The following is a 19,315-nucleotide window of genomic DNA, read 5'->3' on the forward strand; positions in this document are numbered from 1 at the left end:
CATTCATTGAGTTATCTTTTCACTTTCTTTTTTTTTTCTTTTCACTTTCCTGATGATGTCCTTTGAAGCACGAATGTTTAATTTAAAATTTTTTTTTATTTATTTAATTTTGGCTGCTCTGGGTCTCAGATGCGGCACACGGATCTTTAGTTGTGGCATGTGGACTTCTTAGTTGTGGCATGCATGCAGGATCTAGTTCCCCGGCCAGGGATCGAACCCCGGGCCTCCTGCATTGGGAGTGCAGTCTTACCCACTGGACCACCAGGGAAGTCCCACCAATGTTTAATTTTGATAATGTCCAGTTTTCCTGTATCTTCTCAATAAAGGCATATCTTATGCCTTTTCTCCTTGCATGTTGGAAAAGGTGTTTGATCTACCCTGACATTTGGCCTTGGTTCAGGACCTCTCATCTGAGGATTTACATCTCTCAGTTTTGAGAAACTTCTTATTTCTTTGATAATTTCTTCCTCTTTTGTTCTCTCATATCTCTCTGGAATTCCTGCTAGTTATATATCTGATCCCCTGGATTGAGCCTTTGATTTTCTAACTTTATTTCCTTTTGTCATTTTCCCCCCTCTTCCAATTTCTGGGACATTTCTTCAACTTTATTAACCACCTTCTAATGTTTTGATTCTCCTATATCTTTCTTGTTCTTTTTTTGTTTTCTTTTAAACAATATCCTTATTTTATTCTATGTGTATATAATATGTTCTCTTATCTCACTGAGGATATTAATCATAGGGTTTTCTTTTTTGTTGGTGGTGGTTTTTTCTTTTCTTTCCCATATTGTCTTTGTTTACTCCAGAATTTAAAAAAATTTTATTATGAAGAATTTCAACCGTGTATAGTATGTACCTATCACCCATTTTCAAAAATTAACTCATGAACTATCTTCTTTCATTTATATCTCTGCCACTGTATTATTTTTGCTTTGTTTTTTATTTTGAAGTAATCTCAGTCTTCAGAGAAGTTGCAAAAATAATACAGAGAACCCCCATATACCTTTATTCACATTACCACTTTTTAACTTTTTTGCTTTTTTTTTTTTTTTAATCATTTTCTCCATGATTGTCATAAGATGGGGGTTATCCAACTCTACAACTCCCTCCACATTTGTCTCTAGGCATTTTGTGTATGGATAAGCCCTCCTTTCTACCCCGTTTATCTAACTATCTGTGCATCCCTTTATTGTCAGATTGGACTCATGGATTCCCATTTTGTTTAATGTGTTATACTTTATTACACTCCTTAATTATTTTGGTGCTTAAATTTATCATATTTTATCTGTAAATTGTTCTCTATATTCTGTAAAAGACACAGTATCCTTTTAAAAGAACCAACACCACTATCACAGCAAAAAAATGATAATTCTTTAATAACTCATTAAAACATTAAGTTTAAAAAAGTTAAAGTTTAAATTTCCCTCATTGTTTCATGTTTTTTGTTTGACAGTTGTAGTTTGTTAAAGTCAAGATCCAGAATCAAAGTCCATGCATTACATTTGGTGGATAAGCATCCTTTTAAAAAAATTTTAATTATAATTTTCTTAATTTTTATTTTTTAAAATTATTATTATTTTTTTGGCTGCATTGGATCTTCGTTGCTGCACACGGGCTTTTCTGTTGTTGCAGCAAGCGGTGGCTTCTCTTGTTGTGGAGCATGGTCTCTAGGCACGCGGGCTCAGTAGTTGTGGCTCACGGGCTCTAGAGCGCAGGATCAGTAGTTGTGGCTCGCGGGCTTAGTTGCTCCGTGGCATGTGGGATCTTCTTGGACCAGGGATCAAACCCGTGTCCCCTGCATTGGCAGGTGGATTCTTTTTTTTTTTTTTTTTTTTTTTTTTTCACTGACAAACTATTTATTGAATTTTGTCATCAGTATGGGGTGTCTCTCGTGCTATCTTAGAATCCTAGGATTCAGGGAGGTGGTAAAGTGGCAATGGTGAAGTTGGGAATCTGGTCTCCCAAAAGTACCTGCCGCTCTACCCCTGATTCTGCAATGGCTGCCAGGCGGATCACCCCTCCGCTGGAGCCATCCCGCTCCATGGCCAAAGCGAGAGCATTGGCAGTGAATTGCAGACATTCCTCCTTGGTCATGCCCTCCCGGTAGGTAGCATCGACATAGCCATAGATATAGGAACTCCCGGAGCCCCCGATGGCAAAGGACTGTCTTACCATCATACCCCCCATGGGTACCGAATACACCTGCCCCCCTTCTTGGGGGTCCCAGCCCGCAATGATGATTCCTGCCATCAGGTCTTCTCGGTATCGGTAACACATCTCCTTAAAGAGGCTGGCTGCTGTGTGTACCAGCGGAGGCTCATTCAGCTCAATGCTGTGGAAACCAAGCTGATAAGTGACTGCGTCAGCTACTGCCTGGGTATCAGCTGCTGAGCCTGAGCGGCAGCAAAAAATACGATCGTGAATAGGGGTCAGCTTGTCAGTCACTCGATTGGCAATGTACGACCCAGTGGTTGTTCTGGAGTCGGCTCCTAGAACCACGCCCCCTTCAAATTGCACGGCCATGATAGTGGTCCCTGTTGAGACTTCCCGGTTTTCCCAGTCGGGGGTAATGGCCTCAGGCCCCCAGGCTGGTGCTGGCCGCGCTCCCCGAGCAGCTACTAAGGTGGCCGCCATCTTCCTCCTCCGGTACGGCCACAAAGCAACTGGCAGGTGGATTCTTAACCACTGCGCCACCAGGGAAGTCCCAATAAGCATCTTAAGTCTCTCTTTTTTTTTTTTTTTTTTTTTTTAATTGTGGTACGCGGGCCTCTCACTGTTGTGGCCTCTCCCGTTGCAGAGCACAGGCTCCGGACGCACAGGCTCAGTGGCCATGGCTCACGGGCCTAGCTGCTCCACGGCATGTGGGATCCTCCCAGACCGGGGCACGAACCCGTGTCACCTGCATTGGCAGGTGGACTCTCAACCACTGCGCCACCAGGGAAGCCCCTTAAGTCTCTTTTAATGTATAAGTTTTCCTATCTTTCCTTAGCAGTTTATTGAAGGAACTGAGGCGTTTGTCCTGTAAAGTTTCCTACATCATCGATTTTGCTGATTTTAAAGTCATTTTTATTTGTCCCTTGTATTTTTTGTAAGATGGTACTTAGTTCTAGATGACGCTTGATGATATTTAGATTCAAGTTTTTGGCAGGAGTACATCACAAGTAGTGGCGCTTCCTCAGGATTCCTTTGTTTGTTTTGGTTTCATTCTTTCTTTTTCTTTTTTCTTTTTTTAAAAAAATTTTTGGCTGCACTGCGTGGCATGCGGGATCTTAGTTCCCCAACCAGGGATCAAACCCATTCCCCCTGCATTTGAAGCAGAGCGTCTTAACCAGTGGACCACCAGGGAAATCCCATGTTTTGGTTTCATTCTTTTTTGTTGGAGGTCATTTCCAAATGTCTTGTGATTCTTGACTGTCCATTCATACTTGAGTGTCAGCAACTGAGAAATTAATCGGAAGCTTCCAGTGTCTGAGCCCGACTTGTCAGTTTGTGCGCTTTTCTCTAGGGGCAAGCCTGCCTTTTCATTGATGGAGGTGGGGCACAGATGTCTTTATTTCAAAGTCTGTTAAGTCTTACCTTCTTTTGAGAAGACTTCCAGTCTTCTGATTGGGAGCCAAGAAGTGTAGCTGCCAGAATTCTGAATGGAGGGTGGGGGGAGGGAGCTGGATACCCTGCCTAGCAGGGTTGGGGAAGAGACTAGGGGCCCCAAATGCTCACCAAATAGACTTATATTCAGTCCCCTCATTTGTGGCTTGTGGCTTCAGTTCTGGGCGCCTTTCCTTATTCCTTCTAGTTCTGAGCGCTTTGGGAATTCTATTGGCCTGCTTCTCTTTGGTATCCCACTCTGTAGGTTTTCGCTTCTTCAAATCTTTTAGGCCAGTTAATTTTCTTCCTACTTGTTGCAAAAATTTGTGGAAATCTTTCATTTCCTGTGATCTCTTCTCCCATCTCTTGGACCTTATGGTTTATACCCTTTTATCCTTTACTGTCATCTTAGGAGGTCAGTCTGTAGGTTTACCTTGGAGTCCACACCTAATGATTTTTGTTTTTCTTGGGCTGTCTTTTATATTTGGTTATCATTATGTATATTCCAACTCAGACATAAGTTCATATTCATACAAATCCTTACTGAGCAAACTTATGTCCTGGTCTTTCCAGTATTTATGTATCTCACCTGTTAGTTTCCAGACAGTGTTTTAGGTCCTGAAAATACAGTAATGAGGAGATCAGATATAGCTCCTGTTTTCATGGAATTTATATTCTTTATTAAAAAATTTTTTTTAAATTTTTATTTGCATTGGGTCTTCGGTGCTGCGCGCGGGCTTTCTCTAGTTGCAGAGAGCAGGGACTATGTTGTGCATGGGCTTCTCATTGCAGTGGCTTGTCTGTTGTGGGGCACGGGCTCTAGGCACGTGGGCTTCAGTAGTTGTGGCATGTGGGCTCAGTAGTTGTGGCTCGCGGGCTCTAGAGCGCAGGCTCGGTAGTTGTGGCACACGGGCTTAGTTGCTCCGCGGCATGTGGTATCTTCCTGGACCAGGGCTTGAACCCGTGTCCCCTGCATTGGCAGGTGGATTCTTAACCACTGTGCCACCAGGGAAGTCCCTGGAATTTATATCCTAATAGGGAAGGCAGATATGTAAAGTAATTAGAATGTTGGCACAGAGTGTCACAGGAGTCTTTGACTGCAGAAAACATTCCATAGCATCATTATTAAACCTAAGGCAGTGACCCATTTATTATAGCAGTATTTCACACCAAAAAAATCTCTATTTGAATCATCTTTCAGTTTAATTTATTTACAGAAATAGTCACTAATTGTGACTTTTGTTACTTGGAATGTAGTACTGGAAAGACTAGGACATAGGTTTGAGCTCAGTAAGGACTATTCATTTTGTATGGATAAACTCTCTTTTCTGGCTGATTCCTTGTCTGATTGTCATTGAAATATGTGACCTTGATTATAAGGGGTAATTTCATTCTTTTAGAATTAACGTCTCATGAATGCATCACAGTTACTCAACACAGGATGTGTCCACCCTGTTAGCTTTCCTCCACCACATACTTAAATTTTCCTCCTTTGTTTTACTACTTATGTTAGTTTCCAAAGGCTGCTGTAACAAAACCCACAAACTGGGAGGCTTAAAACAACAAATTTATTGTCTCATAGTTCTGGAGGCTGGAAATCTGGAATCAAGATGTAGGCAGGGCCATCCTCTTTCTGAATGCTCTGGGGAAGGATCCGTTCTGTGCCTTTCTCTAGCTTCTGGCGTTGCCAACAGTCCTTGGTGTTCCTTGGCTTGTAGACCCATTACTTCAATTTCAGCTTTCATCATAATATGCTGTTCTCCTTGTGTGTCTGTGTCTTCACATGGCATTCTCTTCTCTGTGTGTATCTGTCCCTCTGTCTCTTCTCTTTTTATAAAAACGTCAATCATTATTGGATTAAGGGTCCACCCTATTCCAGTAAGACCGCATCCTAACTTATATCTTAATTACATCTGCAAAGGCTGTTTCCAAACAAGATCACATTCATAGGTACTAGGGGTTAGGACTTCAATATATCTTTCTGGGGGGCACAATTCAACCTACAACATTGCTATTCTTTGCACTAAGAAATAAAAACTATGTTATTTATTAAGTTCATAATGAATATTATTGGTAGACATTATCACTAAATGAAAATGAAAACTGTACACTGATCAAAAACTGCCTGAAGATTCTTATAGATAACATTGACAACCATAAATATTAATCTTGGAGTGGGAGGGAATAGGAAATCTTGGCCTCTACTGGTGTTCTTATGAAGGGAAGTTGAAGGTCTTGGAGCATCACCTGAACAGGATGGATGAGTCAGTCATAACCTTTTTAGCGTGGCTCACTCTCCTCTCAGTTTTGTTTCTTAGAAAATCATTTTTAAAAATGCAATGAAAAATTTTGTTTTTAAATCAGCAACTTCCCAGGAATTCCTTGGAGGTCCAGTGGATAGGACTCCCGCGCTTCCACTGCTGACGGCAAGGGTTCGATCCCTGGTCGGGGAACCAAGATCCTGCAAGCTACTCAGTGAGGCCCAGAAAGAAAGAAAAAATCAGTGACTTCCCATGTTCATCTATTGTTGAATTAAGAAGGAGGTGCAGGAGACTAGAAGCTGATGTGTAGCTGTTGAGGAATGTGGCTCCTTAGAGGCTTCAGGTAAATTACTCTCATTCTACTTTTTCTTATAGTTAGAAGAGGAAGATAAAAGACTTTTTGATTCATGAAGAATCTGCTCACTGAGAAGTGTGTAGCAAGCCACTGGTTGAATTTTCATCAAAAAGGGATTAAGGGGAGAATGGAGAGGAAGGTTGATTCCAGGTGAGTGATGGGACTTGACAAAAAACGATAACTGAAACTATGGTCCATATAAAAGCCTGTAAATATTTTGTGTGTGAAAATAATAAATTTTTTAAAAGTAGTTTTTTCCTAAATCATGGGTAGTGAGATAGGAATTTTGGGTAACAGTTTTTTGTTGGTATTTTGGGTTTCTCGTCTAGAGTATAGTGTATAATGCACATTTCATACTTTATGTTACAGTCAAAATCCATTTTGAGTATGTGGAGATATCTATCATTGAAATTTTGACTTTGAGCTGAAATAAGGATGATTTTCCCGAGAAGTTATAACATTGAGGCTAGGTAGTATATCTTTCTCCTACTTTTGATTATAATTGCTTTCAGCCTGCTTTAAGGTTCTTTTGATTCCAAATAGGAGACTCCCAACTATGGCTCGCCTAGGAAGAAGGAGGGAGTTTACAAGAAGGAGACTGCAGTTTACTAACAAACCTCAGACTCACAGTGGCGGGCCTGTGACTTGCAGCTGGCCCTTCATGAGTATCCCGCCCCCTAAGAGGGATTGGTTCAGGGGTGTGCATGTGACTGCATGGGGCCAATCAGAAGTTCTCCTCTAAGGCCGAGACAGGCATTAAAGAGAGAGAGAGAGACCTACCTAATGGGTTGCTGTGGCAGCTGTTTCAGTCTCCACCCTGCATAGGCAATAGGGGACCCTATACTGTAGGAGTTACGCAGGTCAGCACACTGAGAGAAGCAGGAAGAGCTAACAATTTGAGACACCGGTTCTAGTCCTTGAGGCTCTGGTTCAGAATTCTTCTGAAGTACGTGAGCTAGGGAATTACCTCTTTGTGCTGGCTGTCTTCAATATAACCATCCAGATCTAATCTCCACTTGTGTATCCAGTGCTTCCCATTGGATTTGGCCAAAGAGGTGCTCTGGCAGGAGATAGTGAGGAGGGAGAGAGGAGAGTGAGGCCAGACTATTTATCCCCTTGGCTCCCTCCTTGCAAGATGCCTTGGGTTGGCTGTGTCCCTCTGCTGAAGCCCACAGTACCTCATAAGGTAGCAGACTTTGTATGACTCACCTGGATTCTAGTGATTATTCTCTCTTTTATCCCTTTGGGCCTAGAGGTGGTACCGCCTTCGCTTTCACCAGCTTCAGGTTCCTGCACTTTGCCTAGTGGTTTGTCTACACCCATACCTTTGTTAATATGCCATCCTCAAATTATCCTGTGTTTAGTATGTCATCTGTTTTCTTTTGGGACCCTTGAGAGTTTTTATCATGACTGGGGTTGGGTTTTGTCAAATATTTATTTGGCATCTATTGAAATGATCATATGTTTTTGTCCTTTTTTCTATTAGTAAGGTGTATTACATTAATCGATTTTCAGATGTTAAACTAGCTTTGTATTCATAGGATAAATCCAACTTGGTCATAGTATTTGTTACATGGTTTTTGTATGTTGGATTTGGTTTGCTAATATTTTTTTATCATTTCTGTGTTTATAGCCACAAGGGATATTGATCTATATTTTGTGTGTATGTCATATCTTTGTCTGCTTTTGGCATCATCAGGTTGTGATACTGGCCTAAAAGAATGTGATTCTGGAAGTGTTCTGACCACTTTTGTTTCTGGAAGAGTTTATAGAGTACTGGTATCATTTATTTTTTAAATGTCTGATAGAACTCATCAGTGAAGCTATCAGGATCTGGACTTTTGTTTTTAGGAGAATTTTTAGTTACTAATTCAATTTCTTGTTATAGATCTATTCAGAGTTTCTATTTATTCTCTAGTCAGTTTTTGTGATTTGGGTTTTTCTGGGAATGTGTTCATTTTCTCTAAGTTGTCTAATTTGTTGGCATAAAGTATTCCTTTATAATTCTTTTAATTTATGAAGGGTCAATGATAATGTCCTTTCTTTCATTCCTACTTTTGGTGATCTGTGTCTTTCCTCTCTTTTTTCTTGGTTTTAGCTAAAGGGTTATCAATTTTGCTGAAGGACTCCTGTTGTTATACTAACAGCAGCTAATTTGAGTTGGGTTCCTATTGCGTGAAACCTAGGATCCTAACTAACATACAGAAGTTTTTTATAGAATCGACTTGGTCTTGGACAAGGTGGAAGCCAGGTAGCTGGAGAGACCTATTCAGCAGTGTTTGGACCCTTCCTCCTGAGCAGTGCCATCTTTGTGCTTCACCCCCCACCTCCTGTTCAGACTGTGTCTCAGCTCAAAATTCAGTCCTGGGAGAAGTAATCTGGTTCGTCCAGCGTGAGTCAAATTTCTTCTGCTCTAATCAAGTGGGACTTGGAGGAGGGTCATGGAGCTCCCAGCATAGCTGCTGAGGTCCTACCCCTGCTGACCCCACAGAAGAGGGATCCATCCTTGAAAGCTGAATCAACACCCTGACAGTGTTTACCAATGATCCACAGAGAACTCATCAGGCCTGCCTTACTTCATCTTCTGAAGCAGATTAACCATGGCCTTAAAATGAAGCTCTGTTTCCTCAAATACTCTGCAGCTTTAGGTTGGGGAGCCTTGAGAAGGGAATGAATTCCCTAGGTATTCTGCTGTAAAGCAATCTGAGATCCCCTGTTGTGAGTCCTATAGGACTCCTTGGAGTTCCTTGACTCTCCGTGAACTTCCCTTCTACCCTGCATGTGCCGAGTATTCCCACCCAACTCTTTCCAGTTCCCTACTCCCGGCTTATTTCTACTCATATTTCCAAACTCAACTCTAATATGATCTCCAGGAAGCCTCTTCTGACCACCCTATTCCCACCCAGTATGTACGTTCCCATAACACCCTAAATTTACCTTTGTCTTAGCATTTAACGATTGGTATTCTCATTGTCATCTCAATACACCATAAGCTCTTGAGAAACTGTCTTTTATAGATATTAGGTGTGTGTCAGTGTCCTGTGCTTGCTGGAAGCTATCAATGTCTTGTTTTCTCATTGTAGGACATGAGAAACACATTGAATACATATTTGTCTTTGTAGCCCCTGGCCTTGCTATGTTGCTGGGCTTATAGTAGGTCCTTGATACTGAGTGAATAAACAAACATTACAGGATACATCTGCCAAGTAAACAGTTAAATGAATTGGTCAGTGCATGCCTTCCCCTTGGCACTTTTTTGTTTTTCTAATTTTTCTTAATTTTTCAAAAATTGAAGTATATTTGATTTACAATGTTGTGTTAGTTTCAAGTGTACAGCAAAGTGATTCAGTCATACATATATGTATCTATTTCAGATTCTTTTCCATTGTAGGATATTACAAGACATTGAATGTAGTTCCCTGTGCTATACAGCAGGTCCTTGTTTATTTTATATATAGTAGTGTGTATCTGTTAATCTCAAACTCCTAATTTATCCCTCCCCTCTTTCACTTGGTAACCGTAAGTTTTCTATATCTGTGAGTCTGTCTCTGTTTTGTAAGTTCATTTGTATCATTTTTTTAGGTTCCACATATGTGTATCATATGAAATTTGTCTTTCTATGTCTGACTTACTTCACTTCGTGTGATAATCTCTAGGTCCATCCGTGTTGCTGCAGACGGCATTATTTCATTCTTTTTTATGGCTGAGTAATATTCCATTGTGTATATGGAATATACACATCTTGTCTATCCATTCATCTGTCGATGGACATTTGGGTTGCTTCTATGTCTTCGCTATTGTAAATAGTGCTGCTGTGAACATTGGGGTACATGTATCTTTTCAAATTAGTTTTTAAAATTTATTTATTTATTTTGGCTGTGCTGGGACATGGCACGTGGGATCTTAGTTGCGGCATGCGAACTTAGTTGAAGCATGCATGCAGGATCTAGTTTTCTGACCAGGGATCGAACCTGGGCCCCTGCATTGGGAGCGTGGAGTCTTACCCACTGGACCACCAAGGGAAGTCCCTCAAATTAGAGTTATCATCTTTCCCCCTTGTCACTTTTGGATGAACATTTTCAAATTCTGTCTTTCTCCTCACTTCCATTTTTCTGTATTTCTTGGCTAATCAGTCCTCCCGTTGACATTAAAAAAAAAATTGTATTTCTATGTTTTTATTCTCCCCCATTCTTCATGATTTTTGGATTCCAATACTGTTTTTGAAGTGCCTTCTGTTTCATATTTCTTTCCATCATTCTGCCTTTCTTCTGTTCCATAATTTAACATTTTTAAAAATATTTATATTTTTTTATTTTATTTATTTTATTTTTGGCTGTGTTGGATCTTCATTGCTGCACACGGGCTCTCTCTAGTTGCAGCGAGTGGGGGCTACTCTTTGTTGCGGTGCGCAGGCTTCTCATTGCGGTGGCTTCTCTTGTTGTGGAGCACGGGCTCTAGGCATGCAGGCTTCAGTAGTTGTGGCACGTGGGCTCAGTAGTTATGGCTCATGGGCTCTAGAGTGCAGGCTCAATAGTTGTGGCGCACGGGCTTAGTTGCTCCGCAGCATGTGGGATCTTCCTGGACCAGGGCTCTAACCCGTTTCCCCTGCATTGGCAGGTGGATTCTTAACCACTGTGCCACCAGGGAAGACCAATTTAACAAATTTTATATGCCTACCTACTATGAGTGCCTGGCAATATATTAGGGGCTCAGTATATATTAGCAGATAAAAATGGTCCCTATCATCATGAGGTCTTCTGATGGGAAACAGGCACATATGTACAAAGACAAATCTGTGGTTTCAGTTTGTGATCTCTTCCTTTAGATGTTAGAATAACTTAGATTTCTGGGGCCACCTGACTTACACCAATGTTGGTATCTTTATGGTCTTTAAGTTTCCAGAGCTGTAAACAGTTCATCTGCTGCTTGAATCGCAGCTGGTGAGGAGGAGCTCAGAGTCGAAAGGAGAGAGCAGTGGGCAGGGATGACTTGAGGCATGGGCTTCCCAGTCTGACTACTTATTTGATTATGTAACAGGGCTTCAAGAGGGCACTGTCCCAGCACACCTTCCGTCAATTTGCTGTTTCATAGGCTCTTAACTTTTTAGGGCCTCTTTCATTTTTATTTTAAAATGAGTGGGATGAAAGTCTTATTTTTAAAATTTTTGTTACTGTTTTATTTTGAAATAATTTCAAATTTAGAGAAAAGTTACAAGAATAGGACAAAGAACCTTTCTTCTCCCAGATTCTCTTGTTGTTAACATTTTACCACATTCGTCTGTCTGCCTGTTTGTTTCTCTCTCTCTCTGTCTGTCTCTCAGCATTTTCATTTCATTTGTGGACATGTGCAGAGGGGCAAAACATTTTACTCACTGATGCACATGCTGCCAGCTGAGGTCAAACAAGGCAGTGTTCTGCCTTTTTGTTTCAGCTCATACTTTAAACAAGGGTCCTTTTCCCAGTCTGTGTAGTGCCACATTTTCACAGTTTTGTGCTTTTTGTTGACAGTTTTGCTGTTTAAAGTGGCCCCCAAGTGTAGTGCTGAAGTTCTGTCTAGTATTCTTTTTTTTTTTTTTTAATATTTATTTATTTATTTGGTTGCGCTGGGTCTTAGTTGAGGCTCGAGGGCTCCTTAGCTGCAGCATGCGAACTCTTAGTTGTGGCATGCATGTGGGACCTAGTTCCCTTACCAGGGATTGAACCCAGACACCCTACATTGAGAGTGCAGAGTCTTAACCACTGCGCCACCAGGGAAGTCCCTGTCTAGTATTCTTAAGTGCAGGAATGCTGTGATGTACCTTATGAAGAAAGTGTATGTTAGGTGAGCTTTGTTCAGGCATGAGTTATAGGGCTGTTGGCCATGAGTTCAATTTAATGATTCACTATATGTATTAAATAGGGTGTCTTTAAACAAAAGTACACATAAAACAAGGTTCTGTATTGATTAGTTGATGAGAATGTTTTTGAAGGCTGACAGGAACCTAACCATGTATTTTCCCGTATGGACAATGGTTCAGTATATTCACTAACTCTGTGTTTATGGACTTTATAGAACTTACCGCAAATAACGAGAATCAACTATATCTATATTTCCCCCCTCCCCTGGACCATTTGAGAGTAAGTTAAAGCCAGTTGTCCCAAAAATGTTATTTATAGCAAAAAGAAAACAACAAAATGTAAGAAAAACTTCCCTTTTTGTTCATTTTGTATTTTTATTCCCCTTTATTTGGAAATATTTCTCAGTATTTCCTTATCTTCCATGACCTAAGCATTTTTGACAAGTTCAGATCACTTACCTTTTATGCATATTTCTCAGTTTGGGTTTGTTCAGTGTTTCTTCATGATTGAACTCAGGTTGTGCATTTTTGGCAGGAATTTCGCAGAAGTGATGCTGTGTTCTCAGTGCATCAGTACCAGGAGATTTGGTCCTATTACCATTGATGTTAACTTTTTTTTTTTTTTTTTTTGGCTGCGTTGGGTCTTCGTTGCTGTGCGTGGGCTTTCTCTAGTTGTGGCGAGCAGGGGCTGCTCTTTTTAAAATTATTTATTTATTTATTTATTTATTTATGGCTGTGTTGGGTCTTTGTTGCTGTGTGCGGGCTTTCTCTAATTGCGGCGAGCGGGGCCCACCCTTTGTTGTGGTGTGCCGGCTTCTCATTGCAGTGGCTTCTCTTGTTGCGGAGCATGGGCTTTAGGCACAAGGGCTTCAGTAGTTGTGGCTCGCAGGCTCAGTAGTTGTGGCGCACAGGCTTAGTTGCTCCGCAGCATGTGGGATCTTCCCGGACCAGGGCTCGAACCTGTGTCCCCTTCATTGGCAGGCGGATTCTTAACCCCTGAGCCACCAGGGAATCCCGGGGCTACTCTTCTTTGTGGTGCACAGGCTTCTCACTGTGGTGGCCTCTCTTGTTGCGGAGCATGGGCTCTAGGCACGTGGGCTTCAGTAGTTGTGGCATGTGGGCTCAGTAGTTGTGGCTCGCAGGCTCTAGAGTGCAGGTTCAGTAGTTGTGGCACACGGGCTTAGTTGCTCAGCGGCATGTGGGATCTTCCCAGACCAGGGCTCGAACCCATGTCCCCTGCACTGGCAGGCGGATTCTTAACCACTGCGCCACCAGGGAAACCTGATGTTCACTTTTATCACTTCGTTAAGATGGTGTCTGCCAGGTTTCTCCACTATAAAGAAATGAATAAGTATCTTGTGGCAAGATATTTTGAAACTACATTAATAGCCTATTTCTCATCAAACTAGCACCCACTTGTTTTTACATCTGTTGATGATTCTTGTCTGAATCTGTTGCTACTGTGGTGGTTCTTAAAAGTTTATTAATTGCATTCTACTGCAAAGTAGAGCTTTCCATTTTCCCTCATGTATTTATTTACTCATTTACTTATATCAGTATTTTGTGGATTCGTATTTTATTTGGTGGGTTTTAATCTATTACTGTCGAAATTGTCCCAGATTTGGCCAGTGGGAGCCCTTTCAAGCTGGCTCCTGTGTCCTTTTGACACGCCCCTGTCATTCTTTGATCATTTCTTTACTTTTTGACCCATTAAGATATTCCAGGCTCATCTTGTATTTTCCTTGTCTCAGACCTGAAAGTCAGCTATATTTCCAAGGACTGCTGCTTCCTCTTAGTTGGCAGTGGTATTTTATTTTATTTTGTTTTGTTTTATTTTATTTTTTTTAGAGACGGCTTTCCTAGGGCCCATTACTTGGAATACTAGTTGGCAGTGGTATTTTAGAAACAATATTTGAGCTATCAGTTTGCTTATTGCTGATGGGATATTGTTGCCTCTAGGTATTTCCTGCAGGCAGATCTCTGACATACATTTTTTAAAAATCTTGAGTTCAAACCAATAAGATGATCTCTTAATGTTTCTGGAATGGGATTAAAAGTCATAAGTTTAGTGTTTAGTAAAAGTGTGTAGTTTCGTATTGTTATAGTTGTTTAGTTTCGTATTGTTATAGTTGTCACATAATCTGAAAATCATTCCTAGTTTATTACGTAAAGGAACCTATTTCCAGTTTGTAAATGATTCGCGTTAAATGACACATTAAAAAAGAGTGTGTTAGGATTAATGACTCCAAGGTGCCCTCCAGCTCTGTAGCTCCTGCTTAGAGCTGAGCCAGCAGTACCCACCTCCAGAGAGGGTGGGTATTTCTGTCAGAGATTGGGCTGCTTATTGTCCTTGAAGGGGAGTTATTATCATTCTGTCTCAATGAGCCTATCTGTTTAATTTCACTTGTATGTTAAAAAGTATTTGTGTCACATGCAGAGATAATTTGATTCTCTCCTTTCTCCCTTACTCCTCAAATTTAAGGTCTTCAAGGGATGGTGCAGTTAAGAAACCTTACTCTCCAAAGATAATGTCCAAAAAGAAGTCTTCTGCCTTTTCTGGGATCTGGAGTGAGATACCTAGGGCCAGGCACCCTGTACAACATCATCCCTCATATGCCTGGACCCGAAGGGGCCAGCTAAGAGAACTGCGCATCAGGTGAGCTTGCGAGGGGTTCCCTCCCCTGCCTCAGTGACCTTTCCATTGTTCTCCCTTGTTGGTTAAAATGAGGGGATGATTCTTATTCTCTTATCTCAGTTAATTGGAGACCTTGCTGACTGTTCTTCATGACAGAATGTTCAGAATATTTAGGAATCTGCTGATGTAAAATCTGTCATTGAGTGTTTTCATTCTTGGTCTCCAGTTGTGCCCCACAATGTATAAGCTATAAAGAGTCTTCCGGAAGAAGTCTAAACATAGTCCAAGAAAATGATCATTTTCTGCTACTCTTGATTAGGTCTTTGAAAAGGTATCCTTTTACTCATTCAATAAAAATTTATCAGGTGCCTACCCAGCCAGGTGTTATGCTAGATGCTGAGCGGACAAGGTGAATAAGACATTCCTGGTCCAAGACCTCATGAAAGCGTAAAATCAGGTAGGCTTGGCAGACTGTTAAACAAGCCACAACAGCAAAGTGTGGTAAGTGCTGTGAGAAGGGAGGATGTGGTGCCATAGGCCACCTGGCAACAACAGTCATGCCAGCATAGCCAGCAGTGACTTCCTGGAGGAGGTGGAGTTTAGCCAAGTCCTGAAGGATAATGTAAGAATAAGCCAGGTAAAGGGCAGGAGGAAGAGCATTCCAAGCTGAACCTGGAGATCAACTGGCCAAGACAAGCCAACTTTTTCTGTGTGTTCCAGGCACAGTGCTAGCTGGGGATACTGTGAGCCATGGTCCCTGCTCTCAGGGGCTCACAGTGCAGAGGGAACAACAGGTACCCTGCGAGCCGCTTCCTGGGATTTGGTGTCATAATGTTACACTAGGGGTGGGGGCCGGGGTCTGAGAGTACCAAGCTACTTGCTCTGTTTGGTTGGGGAGGTCCAGGAAGGCTTCATGTAGGAGTGAGCATTGAAGATGAGCCTTGGTGGGTAAGTGGGCATTTGCCAGGTGTTTTAGGCAGGAAGAATAATACGAGCAAAAGCACTAGCATGTACTTCCTTTTCCTCATCTCTGAAATCTTCATCAACAAAATACTTTATATTGAAAGTATTTTAAAAAAATAATCTGCTTGATGTTAGCTTTATAAATCTGTCCCATCCTGTGCTCTGTTTGATGCAAGATTATCTATATATGATTCACCTTTTGACTCATACTAGTATCCCACTCCCTGGGACCTTAAAGTTTCCGTCTCCTTTCCAGAAAATTGATGATATAAATAAACTAAATGGAGTTTTAAAATGCGTATGTCATTTCTTTCCCCTTTCAGATGCGTGGCCAGAAAGTTCTTGTATTTGTGGATTCGAATGACTTTTGGAAGAGTATTTCCCTCTAAAGCCAGGTAGTATTAGTTCAGAACACCTGAACTTCTGCTGAGTTCATTCTAGGATTTTGTTTTGTATCAAGCCCATATATAACCTTTACTATGTCATGTGTTGCATTCCTTCCCTACTCCTCCCCAGCCTCCAGGAGGTATATCATATAATGGTAACTTAACACATATTAGTTTGACTGAATGAATGTTTGCCCAGGAGAAGTAAATGAGCTCTTTCAGGTCCCTGGCAAGAGTGGCAGATTGACTTGGTCTAGGGCAGAACCTGGGGGAAAAGTTGGCATTGGCAAGAGGAGTGAAACTGAGTCAAGTGTAAGTCCCTCTGCCCGGTAGCTTCACTTTGTCTAGGTTGCCACCTGCTGCTGCTGTGGGTTTTGGTTAACATTGCTTTAGCTTCAGCGCCCTAAGTGGATCGAAAGGGGGAACCACCGGGGTCAGGGACACTGTGCAGGAGGCCAGAGGGATGGAGAGAAAGAAGGGGCAGTGTAGGGAATGTTTCAGAGAACTGACAGCCATTGAAAATGTAAGTGTTTTTTAAAAACTGAAATGTTATGGGTTCTCACCCTTCACCTCTCCCCTTACTATACCCTTTCCTGTTTCATTTTTCTGTAAGTATGGCTTTCCTGATCTGGAACATCAAGGTCTCTTGATTCAAGCTTTCTCAAGCAAATTTGGCCTGTGTGTGTGCGCTCTGAAATTTTTTCTTGGTATACCTTGTGGAGGGCCTTGCTGTTCCCATCTTCTTCGTATGTCTTTACCAGTGAGGCTCCCAATGTGGCCACAGCCCATCGCAGCTGCAGGGATGAGGCATAGTCTACCTCTGCTTTTCCTTCTTTCCCGGGACCTTGGCCCTGCCCTTCTTTACTGCCTTGGTAGCTCTTCGTGCCTTCAGTATTTTTTTTTTTTGTCTTTTCTTGTTCTCAGTGGGAGAACTGATCGGAGTAACATGGTTTGCCATTATTGGAAGACTCTTGTTTTTCTTTTTTTTTACTCGATTGAGTATTTTATTTATCTTCCTCCCTGTTAGCTTAGAAATTATATACTCTTCTATCCTTCTTTTACTGACTGCCGTAACAAATATAATATGTTTGTTTAACTTACTGGGATCTAATGTTAAAATTGGTTTTTTTGCCCTCTTCCCAAACAAGGCAGGGTCCTTCGAACACTTTAACTCTCCTGTCGCTGTCCCCACTTATATGCCCTTATCGTAAGGTATTTTAATTGTTTATTTTTTGTTTTTTTAAATTAAATTAAAAAATTTTTTTTGGGCTGCGCCATGCAGCTTACAGGATCTTAGTTCCCCGAGCAGGGATCGAATCCAGGCCACAGCAGTGAAAGCACTGAATCTTAAGCACTGGACCGCCAGGAAATTCCCTTAATTCAGTTTATATTTTAAAATCTTCAGAACATTATTACTCTCATTTTACACAGCCAGTATTCATTTATATTTATTCATGTGTTTACACTTTTTTTTCTTCTTTGTTTCTTCCTGTGTCTCCAGGTTTCCATCTGTGATGATTTTCCTTCTGTCATTTAAATGCTCTTGAACATTTCCTTTACAGTAGGTCTGCTTGTGATGAATCCTCTCAGATTTTGTCTAAAATTGTTTTTATTTCGCTTTCAGTTTTGAAAGATATTTCACTGGGTATGTTAGTCTACATTGCCAGTTTTTTCCCCCAGCATTTTGAAGATATTCCATTGTCCTATGACTTCCATTTGTAAGATGTTGATCTAATTGTTGCTCTTTTGAAGACTTATTATTTGTCTTATTTTTCAAAGATTTAATATGATATGCCTGGGTGTGGGTTTATTTTCTTAAAGTCTTAGCTCATTTTGAGATAGGTTACAGGGTTGTTTTCTTGGGTTTTGTTTTTGTTTTTATTTTCCTGTTCTGTGGGCCCATCTTTCTGGCATAATTTTTTTGTCCATAGACCTGTTATTCTGCTTCTGTTTGTGTGTGTGTGTGGGGGGGGTACACAGACCTCTCACTGCTGTGGCCTCTCCCGCCGCGGAGCACAGGCTCCGGACGCGAAGGCTCAGCGGCCATGGCTCATGGGCCCAGCTGCTCCGCGGCATGTGGGATCCTCCCGGACCGGGGCACGAACCTGCATCCCCTGCATCGGCAGGCAGACTCTCAACCACTGCGCCACCAGGGAAGCCCTCTGCTCCTTTTCTTTTCTCCTACAGTAACTTTGTATAGGATTTTACTTCATTTACTCCTCTGTTGCTCTCTTTTATATGATACTAATTTTTCTGAACTTTTAGAGTGAAGTGAGGTTTAGTTAAGCTTTCCTAATTTCACAGAGCTCCCTCTTCTGTCTCTTTTGTGGTGTTCACAGATGTGGTGGCTTGCTCTATGGGGTATCCTGGCTTGTTCCCCTACCACGCTTGGTCTGATCCTCTCTTTCCTTGTCTCCTTGTCCTTCTCCTGCTCAGTTTCTATTCTGCTCTCAGCAGTTCCTCCTCAGTATGAAGCCCTGTCTGTTTTTGAGGTCAGGTCGGTTTTGAGACTGTTGGGGCCAGACTGCTCCAGCAGCTTCAGCTCTTACATGAGCCCTGGTTTTGGTCTCAAGTTGGGCCTCTGCACTTTCCAGTGACTACTTATTGGCTGATTCAGGTTCTCTTGTTCTCAGGTTCCTCAGATACCACCTTCATCGCTCCTTCTTTCTTCTGTACAAATGTTAATACCATGGTGGTCTTTTGACTCTGGGTGATTTGCCCTCACCTGCTTGCATTTTGGGTTTGTAGGGATACCTTGTCACCTAGTTTTGTTGTAATAGATACATGAGTTTTTGGTTTTGCTACATGGTTGCTCTGTGTGTTTTGTAAGGATTCAGAGACTGAAAAACTATGTTGCCACCTTCACTCTCTTCCCCAAATCCTTTTCCTGCTTGATTTTGTTAAACTCATATTTGACTCATATTTAACTGGAAACCTCTTTTCAAATAATACCTATTTATATTCCAAGTACTCGGGAAACGCTGATTATGTTAGAAATGCATTTGACTCAAAGTAAGAGAAAGTCTGACGATGGCTTAAACAAATCGGGATTTGCTTTTTCTCACAGTTTGGAGGTTGGTATTGGTTCAGCTGTTTAGTGATGTCATCAGAGACTCAGGCTTTTAGATCCTTTCCAGTTTACCATCCTTAGTATACTGGCCCTTTGTCCTTAGAGATGATACTGTATAGTTGCAAGATGACTGTTCTAGCTTTACACAGGAAGGGGGAGGAAGGGTGGTGTCAGCTGGACCTGTCTCTATCAGGAAGGCAAAACTTTCCTAGAAACCCTCAGCTG

The 19,315-nt window shown here is 41.6% G+C and overlaps 2 protein-coding genes across 9 annotated transcripts in view; one reads left to right on the top strand and one right to left on the bottom strand.

The window, feature by feature from the left end:
* Positions 1-19,315, top strand: part of SFI1 (SFI1 centrin binding protein) — a gene marked incomplete at its 3' end in the record, with an annotated part of 77,871 nt that overhangs the window by 2,643 nt on the left and 55,913 nt on the right. For 7 of the 8 annotated variants that reach the window (XM_081251678.1, XM_081251684.1, XM_081251682.1 and 4 more), the window contains exons 2-4: positions 6,221-6,350; positions 14,519-14,692; positions 15,958-16,029. In XM_081251678.1, the coding sequence (XP_081107804.1) occupies positions 6,253-6,350; positions 14,519-14,692; positions 15,958-16,029 (344 nt within the window). In that variant the 5' untranslated portion in view covers positions 6,221-6,252. Of the gene's footprint in view, positions 1-6,220; positions 6,351-8,418; positions 8,593-14,518; positions 14,693-15,957; positions 16,030-19,315 lie in introns of all 8 variants that reach the window. The other variant, XM_081251681.1, reaches the window with a different exon arrangement.
* LOC308626860 (proteasome subunit beta type-6) lies at positions 1,837-2,652 on the bottom strand. The gene has a single exon (XM_081252354.1). It carries the CDS (start codon positions 2,631-2,633, stop codon positions 1,914-1,916), a length of 720 nt encoding a protein of 239 aa, XP_081108480.1. The 5' UTR covers positions 2,634-2,652; the 3' UTR covers positions 1,837-1,913.

The sequence above is a fragment of the Mesoplodon bidens genome (genome assembly GCF_964165515.1).
Source record: "Mesoplodon bidens genome assembly, chromosome: 13".
NCBI lineage: Eukaryota > Metazoa > Chordata > Mammalia > Artiodactyla > Ziphiidae > Mesoplodon > Mesoplodon bidens.